Source organism: Sus scrofa, chromosome 10, assembly GCF_054392235.1.
Source record: "Sus scrofa isolate SSC_HxYL_T2T_F1_AM1 chromosome 10, Sscrofa_HxYL_maternal_Yorkshire_Landrace_v2.0, whole genome shotgun sequence".
Taxonomy (NCBI): domain Eukaryota; kingdom Metazoa; phylum Chordata; class Mammalia; order Artiodactyla; family Suidae; genus Sus; species Sus scrofa.
Window position 1 is genome coordinate 29,348,437 of NC_139392.1, and position 17,395 is coordinate 29,365,831.

The following is a 17,395-nucleotide window of genomic DNA, read 5'->3' on the forward strand; positions in this document are numbered from 1 at the left end:
GGAAAACACCACAGCAGAGTGCCACTCATTAGGCCACCCACCCACCCACCCGCCAAGTCCTATCCCCCACTTCCTCCCTCTCCCGGCAGCAGGCGGAACCCAGGTGCTCCCAGGAACCCTCTCCCACTGGATCCCAGCTGCGTGCTCTTCCCTACCTGCAGCCTCCTCATCCTGGCGGCTGCTCAGGCTCTCCACCACTGAGTCTGTAGAAATACACCACGCGGGGAATTGAGTTAGAAAGAGTGACCCTCCCATTCCTCCTGCTTCCCTGAGGTGACTGCAGGTTACAGAGCATCACCCTGGGTTTTCCTCCAGGCTCCCAGACCTTCCCTCTGCTCCATGGACTGAGACCCTTCCACACAAGGTGAGCACAGATGCCAACATTCGAAGGACAGCAACGTGCTGAAGGAATGACCTTTCAACTTCTTCCTTCTATGGCCCTTTATAGCTCCTACCTCTAAACTGACACACCTGAAATTCCACCTCTACACACACTGAAAAGGGGATAGCTGAGTAAGCAATTGAACGGTGCTGTGTTTTATATGAATGGATTGCACTATTTATTACAGAATTCCATGAAGTATAAAGAGGTGATCTGCCAGTGACTGCCACATCAGGCATCGTGTTCAGGGTGGAGATTCAAAGATGAGCAAGATATGACCTCCCCTCCCCGGACATGCTTTACTGCAGACCAGTTGGCTGGTCTGACCTGATCATTCATCTGTAGGTATCTCCTGTGCTCATGAACCTGTGCCAGGAATTCTGGGAGGCCCTGCAGACACCCAAAGAGAGATGGCAACGGTGACATTCTAGACCGATTCCTAGCAGAACCCACGGGTAAGCAGAGGTGCTGTGTATGGCCCACAACACCTGTGCTGCCATAATCAGAGCTCAGTGCAGAGGCAGTGAGGGACACGCCAATGTTTTCACGAGCCCGTCCTTCTCATGGTGCTGCTGGAGTAGCTGGAAAGCAGGCTCAGGGCTCTAAGAAAGGAAACAACTTTTACACTGAAAACTACAAAACATTGCTGAAAGAATTGAATAAGTCACAAAGAATTCAAATGACATTCCATGTTCACAGAGGGGAAGGAGGAGTGCCCATTGTGGCTCATCAGGAATGAACCCAACTAATATCCATGATGAAGCAGGTTCAATCCCTGGCTTCACTCAGTGGGTTAAGGGTCCAGTGTTGATTTGAGCTGTGGTGTAGGTCACAGACGTGTGTTGTAGGTGTGGATGTGGCTCTGGTGTAGTTTGGCATAAATAGCTCAGATTTGACCCCTCACCTGGGAACTTCATTATGTCATGAGCAAGGCCTGAAAAATACAGAAAAATAAAAAAAATAGATTGGAAGACGGAATATCATTGACATTTCATACTACATGAAAAAACAGCAGGTACACTACAACACATATCAAAATCTCAATATCATTTCTTTTGGTCTTTTTAGGGCCTCGCTTGAGGCATTTGGAGGTTCCTAGGCTAGGAGCTGAATCAGAGCTACAGCTGCTTGCCTATGCTACAGCAACAGCAACTTGGGATCTGAGCCATGTCTGCAACCTACACCGTGGCTGAGGGAAGAGTCAGATCCTTAACCCACTGAGCAAGGTCAAGGGTCGAACCCGTGTCCTCATAGGTACTGGTCAGGTTCATGAGCTCTGAGCCTCAACAGGAACTCGCTGGAGGACATCACTTCAAGTGAAGCCAGTCAGACACAGAAGGACAAAGACTCTCTGATGTCATGCACATGAGGTGTCTGAAAGACCACTCCTGAGCAGAGGCTGGAAGGGTGGCTGCCCCGAGTGGGCAGGAGGTGCGGGGGGAGCACAGCGTTCACAACACTCCCTCGGGACACTTACAACCTCAAGAGGCTCGAGTTCACGGCACATATTTGAAACAACAGCATGAAAGTCTGCACCAAGCAGAGGGGGAAGAAAAGAGGAAACGAAAGACCAACAGAGGAAGGAAAGCCTTTTCCCCAAACCTTGCTCCCAGCGGGTGCAGGGAGAATGAGGGAATGGACAGTTAGCCTGCGGTCATCATGAGACTGTTCAACGAGAAACTGGACAGCTATGTGGTGCTAAGGCACAAGTGACTCCCCACAAAACACACCCACTCACACTGGTTCACAATCACACCAACAGGCCCTCACACGCACACCCCCCAATGTTCCCGGACACCTACCCCCACCATACAAAGAGCCTCCTTTCCTCCAGGGACCCGAGGACTTGGGATGGCCCTTTTGTGGGAAGTCAGTCTCTTTCACCCCATCCTTCACCCCCTTTCCCAGGAGGAACCCAGAATCAGGGTGTCTCTGCAACCAAAGGGGCAGGAAAGCACCCCCCGCCCTTCCTCAACACCTGGACTTCTCCTCAGCAGAGCCGGGTTCCAGAATACTTACGGCTTTCATCATCCATCCCGTCCACCTGTGATGAGAGAAAAGAAAACCCTGTGAGTGTCACAGCATCCTCCCCACTGTGGCCACAGGTCTTCCTGTGGTTGCGGACCGCAGGCACACAGACAGAAGGCAGAGTTGAGTCTGTTTCCCCAAAAGAAGACAGCAAAGACACCTTTGGAAAAGGCACCAGCTTTTCAAAGAAGATCTCTCAAGGCCATGTTCATTTAAGAAAATTTTGGTCTTCTTCAAAGAAAAATGCTCCCTACCATACACTGCAGAACTGATATGGTCACTTTTGCCAATGCCCCTTGGAAGGAGTTATTGGTTGGTACCAAACTTTGACTCAACATCCCTTCAAAGAGGAATCTGCATATATCCTCTATAATGGACTTCCTCCGATTTCCATTTCTGAAGTAGGCACATCCAAGAAGAAAGGAGGCACCTTTTTAAATCTCAGATCATGAAAAGTGAGCTTACCTTGGGGGCAGTCTGGGCTTCTTGCTCGGCCCTGTCCCTGGCAGGGGACTCCTCCTCGTTATTTCCACTTGTTGTGGCCTCCTCCTCCACCTTGTTATTGGGCGAGCCTTCCTCCTCCTCATTTTCCCTGGCTGGGGCCTCCTCTTCGGTCTTCTCACTCCCACTGGCCTCCACAACATTGTCGTGTGTTTCTAGGGGGACACACAGTCACTGTCAGCAAGGCAGTGATGCTGATCAGGAGGTACTCTGGGTGCCACACCTGACTGGACATGGGCTGGGAGTCAAGGGGTGGGGGTGGGATGAAGCATGGATGGAGCTTCTCTTGGCCCATCCTCCCGGGTAAACGTTTTGAAGGACGGCAGAGAGCACCTTGAAAGACCTGAGAAAGGGAGCCTCTGCCTCTCTTGCTAAAGGGAACCTCTCCGTGGCATATTCTCCATCTGAGAAATGGCCAACACGAGCATGCAGGCTCTGCTGCCATGACAGAGTCTCGTGAATCCTCCTGCCCATTTTCCTCTCCAGCCACATTCCTCCATCTTCTGAAATGGCAGGAGATCATTTCAGCTTCCCTACTCTTCCCACAGGGTGCTCCTGTGTTCACACGCCATCCTCTGGGATGTTTCACCTCTTTTCTTTTCTTAGATACATAATGCTTCTCTTTGGAATACTTTGGCAATAGGAAATTCAGGGGTCGGGCATGCCTTCACAAGCCATGTACTTTGCACCACTGTCCATAACAACCTTTCTCATCATAACTTATAGGACCTCTGCACCCATTCAGCAATGACTCCCCCTTCAGCCCTGCTGCCAAGTCTTAGCCCTCTCTACTTTCCACCTTTGACAATCTGCCTAATCTACTTACCGCCTATATGTTGAATTGTTCAATATTTCTTTTCCTGTGTCTGTCTGACTTCACTATTGTTAAAAGTGTGTTTCATTTTGGATCATCCATGTAGCAACATATTTAACATAATTACAATTTTTTCTCCGGTAGAATTTTATTCCTATGTGGATTCATACTGCCTTTGGTTTATCCACGGATCTCTTGTTAACATTTGGGATTGGTTTCATTGAATGACTACCTGCATAAGCTTGAGTCTTGGGGCTGGTTGGATCAAAAGAGGGGGTTTGAATAGCTCCACAGCAAGAGAGTATGGAAGAACATCATGGGAAGGAAGCTTTCCAGGTCATGTAGCGTCTCTCTCATCATCTCCTCTCATCCCCAAGTTGGCCCGGTTGCAGGCGAAGGGGGTGCAACCCAGAGAGTGTAAGCCTGATTTGACAGTAGAGGGCATTGAACTTTAGACTAACTTGCCAAGAATCACGGCAATGTTGAAGGATGGATGTGGGCCAAGAATGTAGTTGGTTCCTTGAGGACAGAAATCCCTGAACCCTGAAGGCCGGACACCTGCTCAGGGCCAAGACCATGCCCTGGACCCTTGAATCAAGAGATCTTCTCACTCTCCCACAAGTCCTCCCATCCCAAGGTTTTAGTGGGCAAGCTCTGATGCCTTCCCTGCAGGAGATGCTGAACCAAGACATCAGTCCAAACCCTTATCCAGCCCTTTGTCTCCATGCTTTAATCCCTGATCTGAATCCAACATTTTCCTCCAAACAAAGCCCCTCTGAAGGACCGAGGCTTTGCCCTGGCTCCGTGGATACTCCAACCCAGGCATTCTCCCCCAAATCTTCATGTCATCCACTGCATCACATTACACTTTCATGACAACCAGCTGACAACCTCCAGCGACTAGGGGTCTGTTTCACTCCCAAGATGGCTCAGAGCTTAGAACAGTCTCGACTGAATGCCAAGAATGAGCTTCCCTTCAGCTAATCATGCCTGGATAAGAGGTTCCTGGGAATTCACTCGGGAGGAGACCATCTGGGCCAGTGCTCTGACTGTTTAGTAAATTAAAATCTCTGACTGTCAATGTCTCACACAATTTTCTTTAAAAAATTGTTGTGATGAAAATACTGTTGACTGACAATGTTGTACCCCTTGCTGCTGTACAGCAATAGGAGTCTGAGCTCCTCCTCTGCAGCCTGGACCAAGGTCTGGCTGAGAATGAGCAGGAGCTCAAGTCATTCTTCACCCAAACCCAATCTGTACCCTGGAAACTCCTCATCCTTCTTCAGACCCTGCAGTGGCAGGGATAGTCTTCTATCCTCTAAAAGGGACCCTTTAGAGACTCTCAGCTTGAAGACCTGACCCTAAGTCTCCCTCTGTGGATCACCAGTCGGACCCTCCTTCCCTCAGTTACCAAATGGTCACCCCACGAACCTACCAGCACTGTGTGTTCTCAGCACACTACCAGCGAACAGCCAACTACCCAGGGAGCTTATCATCATCAACCCATGGAAATCCTACTTGAAAATCCAAGTTTCACTCCTTACAATCAATTTCTACATTTAAAATGCAATTATTGGGAGTTCCCGTTGTTGAGCAGTGGTTAACGAATCCAAATAGGAACCATGAGGTTGCAGGTTCGGTCCCTGCCCTTGCTCAGTGGGTTAAAGATCCGGCATTGCTCTGAGCTGTGGTGTAGGTTGCAGATATGGATTGGATCCCGAGTTGCTGTGGCTCTGGTGTAGGCTGGCGGCTACAGCTCCGATTCGACCCCTAGCCTGGGAACCTCCATATGCCGTGGCAGCAGCCCAAGAAATAGCAAAAGGGACAAAAAAAAATTGCAATTATGTGGCTTCAGACGTTGATATGTGCATTCAGAAGAGTGGAGCTATAAATGCCCATTTCCATCATGTGTATTGAAGAATGGAATCAGGGTCCCTCTGCACTGAATAAAGGCAGAGTAGGGTATTACCAGGGTTAGTGTGATGGGAGAAGGTTTGTACATGGGAAATAGGAAGGAGTATTGTATAAATTAAGAAAAAAATTGAGGCGCCCAACCAGGAAGAAATAATTAAAAATCTTAAGAGTAATACAAAATGGCTGTATAAGAGATTTACATCTCTGTACACAAATTGAAGTGGTGGAAATGAAAAAAAAAAATCAGAGAACATTTTCCATCAGGGTAAACTATGCCATCTGATGGAACAGCCTTTAGATCAGTATCAACATACCTCCCCAACAACAGCTCAGGTTGCCCATCGTCCAACTCTTGAGGGGTGAAGGGGAGAGCCTCCCAGTTGTGGCCCAACACACACCTCTCCACTCACAGAGTGGCAGTTGGACCGCAGGACCCCATGGGTATCATCCTATTGCTGTGGCAACCAGTCAAGGCCTGGAACTTTCAGAGGGAAGGCAACTCTGCCCCCTCTGGGCCCACCTGCTCTGTCTAGACTAATGTGTCTTTCTACGGACAGGGATGGCAGTGCAGGGTCAACATGTTGTCTCAAAAAATGCATCCCAGAACCACACAGTGTTACTCTCTGCTTGAGAACACAAGACAGGTGAGAGAAAAAGACCCACATTCCAAATAGACCAGATACAGACAATAATTAAAGAGTGAGGAAGAACCAAACAGGAGAAGGCCTTTCCATGGGAAGGGGGCTTTATGGCTCAGGGAGAATGTCTCCTGTCACGTTCCCTGATCTGCACATCATGCCACTTTAGAGGAAGAGGGTTCAAAACAGGGGCTCGAACCCCTATCTTCCAGTGGACAGCACTGAAACTTAGAGCATCTTCTCAAGAGTCGCGCCAATCATGTGTGAGCAGATCTGGGACAAGAGTGCAGTTGGTTCCCTCAGGTCACACATCCCCCTGAACCACTGAAGCCTGCTTGGCGCTGAGATCATGCCCTGGACTCTTGCTTGAATCCAGAACTCCACTTTCTCTCTCTCTCTCTCTCTCTCTCTCTCTCTCTCTGTTGAATCCTGCTGCCCCCAAGATGTCCTGGGGTGATCCTGGAGAACATATCAGAGCCAGGAGAGCAGTCCAATTCTTTACCCAACATTTTGCCTCTATCTTCTGACCCACAACCCAAAATACAAACATTCATCCAAAAAGAGCTCCTCTGGAGGACTAGACAAACCCCAACTCGGCCCATCCTCCCCCAATCTTCCCTTGGCAGCCCTTCACAGTGACCAGCTGACCACCTCATGTGAACAGCGGTCTGCTTGGATCCCCAATTTGACTCAGGGATCAAAACACCTTCAAGTTCACATGACGGCTCTAGCAAGAATCAGCTTTCCTGCGGCAGACCACACCTGGATGATCAAGTCCTGTGGACTCACTGGGGAGGTGGCCATCCGGATGAGTGCCTGCTGGGGGGCGGGGTTAGGAAAGGAAATCTGTGACTCTCCAGGTCTCACTGACGTTGCATCAGAGCACCAGTCTGAGCAACCTTGACGAAGGTCTGGCTGACAATGGGCCAGAGTGCAAGTCTTCTGTCACCCAAACCCACTCTATACTCTGGACACTCCTCATCCTTCTCTAGACCTGAGAGTGGCAGGGACAGTGCTCCTCCTAGAGAGACCCCCTCCAGACCTCAGCTTGAAGACCCCACCCTGGGTCTCTCTGAGGATCACCAGAGAGACCTTCCTTCCTTTCCTTACCCAATGTTCACCCCACTAACCTGCTGGCACTGGCCCTTGTCACCACACTACCAGCTAACACCCAAAGAGCCAGTGGGCTAGTCCTCATCAACCCGGGGAAATCCAACCTGAAAAATCCCCGTTTCTTGCTCCATCGAAATTCCTCTGCCTTTGGACTGCTAGCATGTGCATTAAGACATCGACATGTACACTGAGAAGAGTGGCGCTGTAACGTCCCTCTTTTGAATGTCTACTGCAGGGCTGAAAGCGAGGGCCTCGTGCTTCGAAAAAGGCAGAGGGGCATGTTTGCCGTCTCTGTGCTCTGGGAGAACGTGTTTCAAACTGCCACGAGACACGAGTCTTTTCTCACATTTAGGAAAATACTTGAGGCAGTTGGCTCACTCGGAGCATTAAGATATACCTTAGTCATACAGCAAGCCTGTATAACAGACCTATGGCTTGAGAGACTGATGAGACTGGTGGCAATGGAGATAAAGATGGAGATAATATGTTTAGTCAAAATGAACCACCCATCTGAGGAAACAGCCTTTAGAACAGTAGCAACATACCTCCGCAACAACAGCTAAGGTTGCCCATCGTCTGACACTTGAGCAGTGAAGGGGAGAGCCTCCCAGCTGTGGCCAACACACACGTCTCTTCTCACAGACTGGCAGTTGAACCACAAGGCTCCGTGGGCAGCATTCCATTGCCGTGGAAACTGGTCAGAGGCCTGGAACTTTCAGAGGGAAGGCAACTCTGCCCCCTCTGGGTCCACCTGCTCTATATAGCCTAGTGGCCGTTTCCCTGGACAGGGTCAACATTTTATTTCAAAAACTGCATCCTACAATCAAACAGTATTACTCTCTGTTTTGAAAAGACATTACTGGAGAGAAAAAGACCTCCCCAAATATAATGGGTCTTCAACGTTTAGGGGAATTGCAAAATCCTACCATGGTGAGATTTAAAAGGGCTCCCATTTTTTGATGGAAATACCATTTCCACTCATTTCTGGTAGTTGAGGCACCAGACATTTTTACACTCCATAGGTAACATTTGTCCAGAAGAAAAGGAGTAGTTATAGAAATTAAATTGTAAAATGCCACACACTAAGCATATGCTCATCAAGTTGCAAAAGTCTTCACTCAATGACCGTGTGTAGAATTTTTCTCTGGATGCAACAATCTGTACACTTCATTATCTTTCCACTGGTTCTTCATTAACAGTGTCCCTGTCATTGTATACGTACAAAACTTACTATGCCTTGAACAGTTAGGAAACAAGGACTCACCCTACTTTCAACAGTGGGTTGCCTTAAAACACATATCTCATAATTTTCTAAGCAACAAACTTTAGCTAACTCAAAGTTCTAGGATGAAATGTATTCTTCTCAAAATTCAACCCCTCATCACACCAGTGCCTGGGACAGTGTCATGAAATCTGGCTCGAGAGCAAACTGAGCACCAGCCCACATGGAACATGAGACAATTCCTGGAGAAAACTGAGAGCACTGCAATATTTCAAGCCAAGCAGGGAGGGTGTAAGGTATGGGAGGCTGTGAGAGACAACTCTGCCATGGCTGATTCTCCCCAAGTATCTAAAATTGAGAGACCAAATGCATCGCTCTTCTGATAGGACAACAAGGGAGATGGGAGTCCTCTTTTCCTCCCTGTATCTATGAGTCTGTTACTCTTTGGTGTGTTTGATCATTGGTTTTGGGTATTAGACTGCACAAATCAGGGACATCACATAGTATCCTGATTTGTCTGACTGTGGCCTTCAGCATAATACTTTCTAGGCTCACCCAAGGTGCAGCAAATGGCAAGAGGCCACTCTCTTTTCTGGCCGAATACCACTGCACTGCATATGGACACCACATCTTCTTGACTCATCCCTCAGTGGACACAGGCTGCTGCCATGACCTGGCTGGTCTACACATTATCACTCGCTGTTGTGAAAAGAAGTTATGTGAGAGAAAAAGTCTAAGGGACACTTCAGTGGACAGAGCTGCTCCTATCTTTTCAAATTAGGATGTTCGTTTTCATCAGAAGCCCTAGCAATGGATTTGCTGAATCTTATGAGAGTTTTGGTTCCGATTTTTTTGGATGAAATTCCACAATTAAGATACACTACTGAGGTTCTCATCAAACAATACATCCTACCTCATTTTACCTCATGTGGTAGTTCATGGCGGTATTCCTTTTCTTTTCTTTACTACTGGATTCTATACAGGTAGAAAAATTCTCAGGGAACATGTTTTTAAACATGACCCTTAGGCATACTTTGCTGTAAGTAGGAATGAATTCTTCAAAGGGACACATATTTAACTTAAATTTATTTAAAAAGCAAACTTCAGGAGTTCCCGTCATGGCTCAGTGGTTAACAAATCCGACTAGGAACCATGAGGTTGTGGGTATGGTCCCTGGCCTTGCTCAGTGGGTTAATGATCTGGCGTTGTCATGAGCTGTGGTGCAGGTTGCAGATGTGCCTCGGATCCCGTGCTGCTGTGGCTCTGGCGTAGGCCAGGGGCTACAGCTCTGATGAGACCCCTAGCCTGTGAACCTCCATATGCTGTGGGAGTGGCCCAAAGAAATAGCATAAAGACAAAAAAAGAAATCCTATTTTTCACCTTCATATTCAGTCCCACAGAGGAAAACATGAACACACAGCCCCCTGACTCTCTGAGAAAAGGAAGCTGACCTGCTCAGCACTGGAGCTCATTCGCGGGTGCATCTCCATGGCTAGGAGGGAAATGGGCTCTGAGAAACAGCCTCCCCTTCCTGCTGACTGAGAGGAACCCCATTCCCACACTTCTGCTTGGCAAGGGCTGGTGTGTGTATAAGTATGGCAGTTGTGGACATGCTGCTCAGCTGTGGCTGTAGCAACACTGTCTGAAGCAAGGGAAAGGGAAGAAAGCAACCCAGAGAGGCTGCAAAGCCTTCCTGAGGACCAGGGCCCTAGATCGGCCCCCTTAGTCCACATGGGAGAAAAGCCAGCTCTGGAACAATGGAGGAACTATGTTCGAAATTAAACATCAGGACACAAGGGCTTTCAAGCAGAGAGAACATGAAAAAATCAGGGCTTCGCACCCACCGCAGCTAGGCACCTTGTGTCCCAGACCGGTGCTTCCCCACTTCCCAGCAAAGAGAATCACAGCTGGGCCCCCACCACAACAGGAGGGTTCACACAGACCACAGAGGAGACACTCCTTGAGTGCCTGGCTCTTGTGGCCAAGTGGGATGGCGCCTCTGGGCCCTACAGGACAGCTCCCAAGTATATCCTCTCCTTCAAGACTGGGAGAGATGGCAAATGGACCTAATGCATGGAAACACACACAGAAAATTAGGCAAAATGAAACACAGGGATATCTTTCTAAAAAAAAAACAAAACAAACACAAGGCAAAATCACAGAATAAGAACAAAATGAAGTGGAAATAAGCCATCGACCTGAGAAAGAGTCAGAAGTCATGGACATAAAGATGCTTACTGAACTCAGAAGAAGGAATGAACACAAAGAGATCTTCAATGAAGAGACAGGAAGCAGAGGAAAGAACCAAAGAGAAGTTATTAATGAACTGAAAAACACACTCGAGGGCTTTGACAGCAGACTGGATGAAGGAGAATTAATCAGAGACCTGCCTGACAAAACAATGGAACTCAATCAGATAGAGAGGCAAAATGAAAAAAGAATTTTTAAAAAATTAGGCTACTTTAAAGGACCTATGGGATACCATCAAGCAGAATAACATTTGCATTACAGGGGTGGTTCCAGAAGAAGAGAAAGAGAACAGAACAGAAAAATTAATGGAAGAAATAATGCCTAAAATCTTCCATCATCTGGGAAGGGAAACAGAACTTGCTTGGCTGTGGTGTAGGCCTGCAGCTCTAGCTCTGATTAGACCCCTAACCTGGGAACCTCTGTATGATGTGGGTGCATTCCTAAAACTAAAACCGAAAAACAAAAAGGGTAAAAACCATATGATTATTTCCATAGATGCAAAGAAACCCATGAGATAAACTTCTACATCCACTTATGTTAAAGTCTCAACAAAGCAAGTATAAAGGGAATGGACCTCAACTTAATAAAGGCCATCAACTGCAAACCTACAGCTAACATTCCACTCAACTGTGACAAGCTGAACGCTTTTTCTCCTCTAAGATGATGAACAAGAGAAGGATGCCCACTCTTGCCCCTTTTATTCCACATAGGATTTGAAGTCCTACTAACAATTAGACAAGAAAAAGAAATAAAAGGAATCGGAATCATAAATGAAAAAAGTAAAAGTGTCCTTTTTGCCGATTACATGATACTATAATAGAAAATCCTACATACTCTAGCAAAAAACTGTTTGAATGAATACATTCAGTTATGTTTCAGTTTACATAATCAACGTACATATCAGTGGCATTTCTATACAATAATAACAAAACATCAAAAAGAGAAACAGGCGTTTCTGTCATGGCTCAATGGTTAAAAAACACAACAGTACCCATGAGGACACAGGTTCAATCCCTGGCCTTGCTCAGTGGGTGAAGGATCCTGTGTTGCCTTGAGCTGTGGTGTAGTTGCAGATGCAGCTCAGACCCCATGTGGCTGTGGTGTAGGCTGGTAGCTACAGCTCTGATTCAACCCCTAACCTGGAAACTTGTACATGCTGCAAGTGCAGCCCTAAAAACAAACAAAACAAAACAAAACCCCAAGAAGAGAAACAGACACGGAGTTCCTGTTGTGGCTCAGTGGTTAACACATCTGACTAGGGACCATGCTGTTGTGGGTTCGATCCCTAGCCTCGCTCAGTGGGTTGAGGATCCTGAATTGCTGTGGCTCTGGTGTAGGCCCACAGCTACAGCTCTGATTAGACCCCTAGCCTGGGAACCTCCACAGAACAGATAAAAAGACAAAAAAAAAAAAAAAGAAAGAAAGAAATAGACAAGATGGCAGAGTAGGAGGACTCAAGCTCCCCTCCTCTCATGAAAACACCAAAATTACAACTATGTGCTGAATGACCATCAACAAAATAGACTGGAAACTACCAAGAACAAGATATCCTACACCCAAAGGCAATAAGGAGCCACACTGAGACAGCAGGAGGTGCTCATTCATGGTAGAAGTAATCCCATACCCCCTGCATGGGCAGCCCACAAACTGGAAAAGAACTCTATTTCAGAGGCTTTCCCACAGGAGACTTCTGAACCCCACAGCAGGTGCCTAAGCCAGGGAGTCTGGCACGGGAAGGAGGAGCCCCTGGGACACATGACATTGAAGGCCAGTGAGGCTTGTGTGCAAGAGCTCCACAGGACTGGGGGAGACAGAAACTCCACTCCTGGAGGGTGCACACAGGCTTTCATGTGCACTGGGTCCCAGGGCTAAGCAGGCACTCAAGAAGAATCTGGGTCAGAATGACCTGGCCAATCATGGAGGGTCTCCTGGGAAAGGAGGGGGTGACTGGGAAACACTGTAGGGCAGGACAGTCTAGGCAGAGGTCCCAGGAATAGTTGTTGGCATGAGCTCCCCTGGAGGTGGCCCTTTTGGAACAATCTGGTCCCACAAGTTAGGGCTGAGAAGCCCCAGGCCAAACAACAAACAGGCTGGGAACACAGACCCACTGATCAACAAACAGGTACCTAAAGTGCTCCACATCACACCCACAGACAAAGGTCCACCCCCTAGAGGGACAAGGCTCAGCTCCACCTACCAGTGGGCAGGCACCTGTCCCTCCCATCAGGAAGCTGGCCATAAACGCCTCTATTTTACCTACAAGAAGGCAGACACTAGAAGCAAGACAGGCTACACACCTCTAACCTACAAAAAGGAGATCATGCAAAAAGCATACAAAATGAGAAGGCAGAGAAATATGAACCAGATGAAGGAACAAGACAACCCCCACACCCACCTCCATGCAAAATGACTTTAGAATAATGATTGTGAAGAGGATCCAAGAGCTCAGACAAAAACTGGAGGCAAAGATCAACACATTACAAGAAAGACTAAACAAAGACATAGAAGATTTAAAACAGAAACAAACCAAAAAATCGTATTTATGATTGCATCAAAAATAAAGTACCTAGGAGTTCCCGTCAAGGCCCAGTGGTTAAGGAATCTGACTAGGAACCATGAGGTTGCAGGTTTGGTCCCTGCCCTTGCTCAGTGGGTTAACGATCTGGCGTTGCCATGAGCTGTGGTGTAGATTGCAGCCGCGGCTCAAATCCCGCATTGCTGTGGCTCTGGCATAGGCCGGTGGCTACAGTTCCGATTCGACCCCTAGCCTGGGAACCTCCATATGCCGTGGGAGCCGCCCAAAGAGATAGCAAAAAAAAAATAATAATAATAAAATAAAATAAATAAATAAATAGATAAAAATAAATAAAACGAAAGTAAAAGAAAAAACTAAAGTACCTAGAGATAAATTTAACCAGGCAAGGTAAAGACTTGTACACTCTAAACTATATGCTGTTGAGGAAAGAAATTAAAGGCACAAATTAATGGAAAGATATTTCATGTTTATGAGTGAATTCACATCATTCAAATGTCCAGATTACCAAAAGCAACAGAGACTCAATGCACTCTCCACCAAAATCCCAACTGCACATTGCACAGACCTAGGAGAAACCCTTCTAAAATTTGTATGGAACCACAATAGATCCCCATCAGCTACAACCATCTTGAGAAAGAGCAGCAAAGCTGGAAGGATTACATTTCGTGATTTCAAACTACACTACAAAGCTATAGATAGCAAAACAGATCAGGACTGGCACAAAAACAAAACAGACAGACCAGTGAAACAACACTGACAGCCCAGAAGGAAAACCAACACAGACACAGACAAGTCATTTCCAACAAAGGACCACAGAGCATACAATGGACAAGGGACAGTTTCTTCAATCAATGGTGCTGGAAGAACTGCACAGGCACATGCAAGGAATGGAACGAGACCCCTACCTTACAACACATCCCCAAATTAAAATGGACTAAAGACTCAAATGGAAGAAATGAAACCATACAATGTCTAGGAGAAAACATAGGTGGTAAGCACATGGACATCTGTCTGCTTACACTTGGCTCTGACCTCAAAGGCAAGTGATAGAAAGGGAAAATTAAACCAGCGGAATGGAGTTCCCATTGTGGCGCAGTGGTTAACGGATCTGACTAGGAACCATGAGGTCGTGGGTTTGATCCCTGGCCTTGCTCAGTGGGTTAAGGATCTGGCGTTGCTGTGAGCTGTGGTGTAGGTCGCAGACACGGCTCAGATCTGGCATTGCTGTGGCTGTGGTGTGGGCCAGCGGCTAGAGCTCCGATTCAACCCCTAGCCTGGGAACTTCCATATGCCCCAAGAGCGGCCCAAGAACGTGGCAAAAATACAAAAAATCTGCTATTGTTACTACGGTGCCATGGGGCGCTGCTGGTTCCGTCCCTTACCTGGGAACTTCTGTGTGCCTTGGGTGTGGCACAAAACAAACAAAAAACAAACAAACAAAAAACTGGGGCAGAGGATCTGAATAGACATTTTCCAAAGAAAACAGAAAATGGCCAACAGGCTTATGACAAGAGGTTAAACCACACTAATGGAACTACAAACCAAAACCACAATAATGTTTCAACCTCATCCCTTAGAGAATGGTTATTATAAACACACACACACACAAGCAATAAATGTTGGAGAGCATGTGGAGAAAAAGGAACATTACTGGTGCAGCCACAGTGGAAAACAGCATGAGATTGCTCAAAAAATTAAAATCAGAACTACAGTGTGACCCAGCAATTCCACTTCTGGCAATTTATCGAAAACACTCGCTTGACGATCATACGCACCTCTATTTCATCACAACAGAGTTACAATCACCAGGACAAGAAAACAACCCAAGCATCTACAGAAGGATGAGCCAAGAAAGATGTGGTATATATCCATCTGCATTTCAGGGAAACATGGAATACTTTTGAGTAGGTCTCAAATATTGCATGAGGCATCCGTATACTTAAAATATATCTGTTGTTTATCTGAAATGCCAATGTAACTGGGCCTATCTTGTTCTTATCTGTTAAACCTGGGGACAGTCCAATGAACGTGAATGAGAATGGTCAGGGCAGAGATCATCACAGGGTGTCTGGGCTGCTGTGAGGAAAGACTTCAGAGAGCTGGGAAGACAACTGAGTCTTAAGCCGAGAACTCTGTGGGCTCTTCCACTCCTTGCAGAAATTCACAACACACCATCATTACTTGTGACTTACCTTTTGGATGGATCCATGTTTTGTCTGCAGAATAGATCCTAGGTTGCTTGAAGACAGGAACGAGGTGTGTGTTCCCCACTCCACCTAGGACCAACAGGCACACCAAAGGCATGTTAGTAAATCACCGCAGGAACTGAGTCAAAGGGTTTTATCTTCCCAAAGAGTAAAACCATTCTGTTTGGGAAATCACTGTTAACGGCTATTTTCTTTCTTTCAACAATGCAGCCAAGAATCCAGTCTGGAGTTTTTGCAGGCAAATTAGTAATACAGACATGCATTGTCTGTGGTGCAGTAAGTGTCCATGGTAGTGATGTCATGGGCACATTTCAGGTTTTTGAAAGTTGGATGTAGGAGATGGGATTAAGATGGCGGAAGAGGACTGGAGCTCAACTTCTCTCCTAAAAACAACAAAAGTCACGACTAAAGGCTGAGCAATCTTCACCCAAATGGACCAGAAACCTTCAAAAAGACATCCTACTCCGGAAGAGAAAGAGGAGGCCACATCAAGAGGTAGGAGGGATGATTTTGTGATACAAACAACCCCATACCTCCCAGGTGGGAAGCCCCCCAGACTGGAAACTAACTGGTTCACAGAGACCTACAGGAGTGAGAGTTCTGAGCCCCACATCAAATCCTCACATGCAGGGATCTGGCACTGGGAGAAAGAGCCCCAGAGCATCTGGCATTGAAGGCCAGTGGGGCATGTGTGCAGGAACTCCACGGGACTGGGGGAAAAGGAGACCCCACTCTTAAAAGGCGCACACAGACTTTCACGTGCACCGAGTCCCAGGGCAAAGCAAAGTCTCCATAGGAATCTGGTCAAAACTGAATGCAGTTCTTGGAGAACATCCTGGGAAAACAGGGGTGAATGTGGCTTGTTGCGAGGGAGGGACATTGGGAACAAAGCTCTCAGGAATATTCAGCAGCATGCCTTTCTCTGGAGGGTGGCCATTTTGGCAAAATCTGGCCCCACCAGTCAGTGCTGAGAAGCCCCAGGGCAAACAGCAATCCAGGTAGGATCACAGCCCCATCCCTCAGTAAACAAGCTGCCTAAAGAACCCTCAGGCACACAGACACCTCTAATCCCATCCAGAGACAAAGCCCCACCCACTAGAGGGAGGAGAATCAGAATCAGCCCCACGAACCGGTGGGCAGGCATCAGCCCTTCCCATCAGGAAGCCTACAGCAAGGCTCCATACCAACCTCAGCCACAAGGGGGGCAGACACCAGAAGGAACAGAGGCTACAATTCTATTCCCTGTCAAAAGGTCACTGCACCAAAAACCTATAAAAATGAAAAGACAGAGAACTATAACTCTGATGAGGGAGAAAGGAAAACCCCCAGAATATCAGCTAAGTGATGAGGAGAGTCTCAGCCTCTAGGAAAAAACTTTAGACGGTTGATGCTGAAGATGATGCAAGACATTGGAAATAAACTGGAGGCAAAGATGGGTAGTTAACAGGAAACACTGAGCAAAGAGATACAAGATATAAAACGCAAACAAGAAGAGATGCAAAATACAACAACTGAAATAAAAAATTCACGAGGAGCAGCTAACAGCAGGATACAGGAGGCAGAAGAATGAATAAACGAGGTGGAGGACAGATTAGTAGAAATTATGGGGGAGAGAGGACAAGATGGCAGAGGAGTAGGGGGACACGCTCACCCTTTCCCACAAACACAACAAAAAAAGCACATCTACAGAATAAATGACTTGCACAGAACAGCAACCAATCGCTGGCAGAGGAACCTAAACTCCAGTAACGGCAAGAAGTTCGTGACATTACTGGGCAGATCGGGAGAAA

At 47.1% G+C, this 17,395-nt stretch overlaps 1 protein-coding gene across 13 annotated transcripts in view; it reads right to left on the reverse strand.

Annotated features, from left to right (window-relative positions):
- Positions 1-17,395, reverse strand: part of LOC146398904 (uncharacterized) — a 129,189-nt gene that overhangs the window by 25,450 nt on the left and 86,344 nt on the right. For 10 of the 13 annotated variants that reach the window (XM_084979537.1, XM_084979536.1, XM_084979535.1 and 7 more), the window contains 4 exons: positions 15,591-15,674; positions 2,876-3,066; positions 2,402-2,426; positions 156-203 (listed from right to left, as the gene is read on the reverse strand). In XM_084979537.1, the coding sequence (XP_084835663.1) occupies positions 156-203; positions 2,402-2,417 (64 nt within the window). In that variant the 5' untranslated portion in view covers positions 2,418-2,426; positions 2,876-3,066; positions 15,591-15,674. Of the gene's footprint in view, positions 1-155; positions 204-1,286; positions 1,317-2,401; positions 2,427-2,875; positions 3,067-15,590; positions 15,813-17,395 lie in introns of those variants that run through there. The other 3 variants (XM_084979544.1, XM_084979545.1, XM_084979533.1) reach the window with 2 other exon arrangements.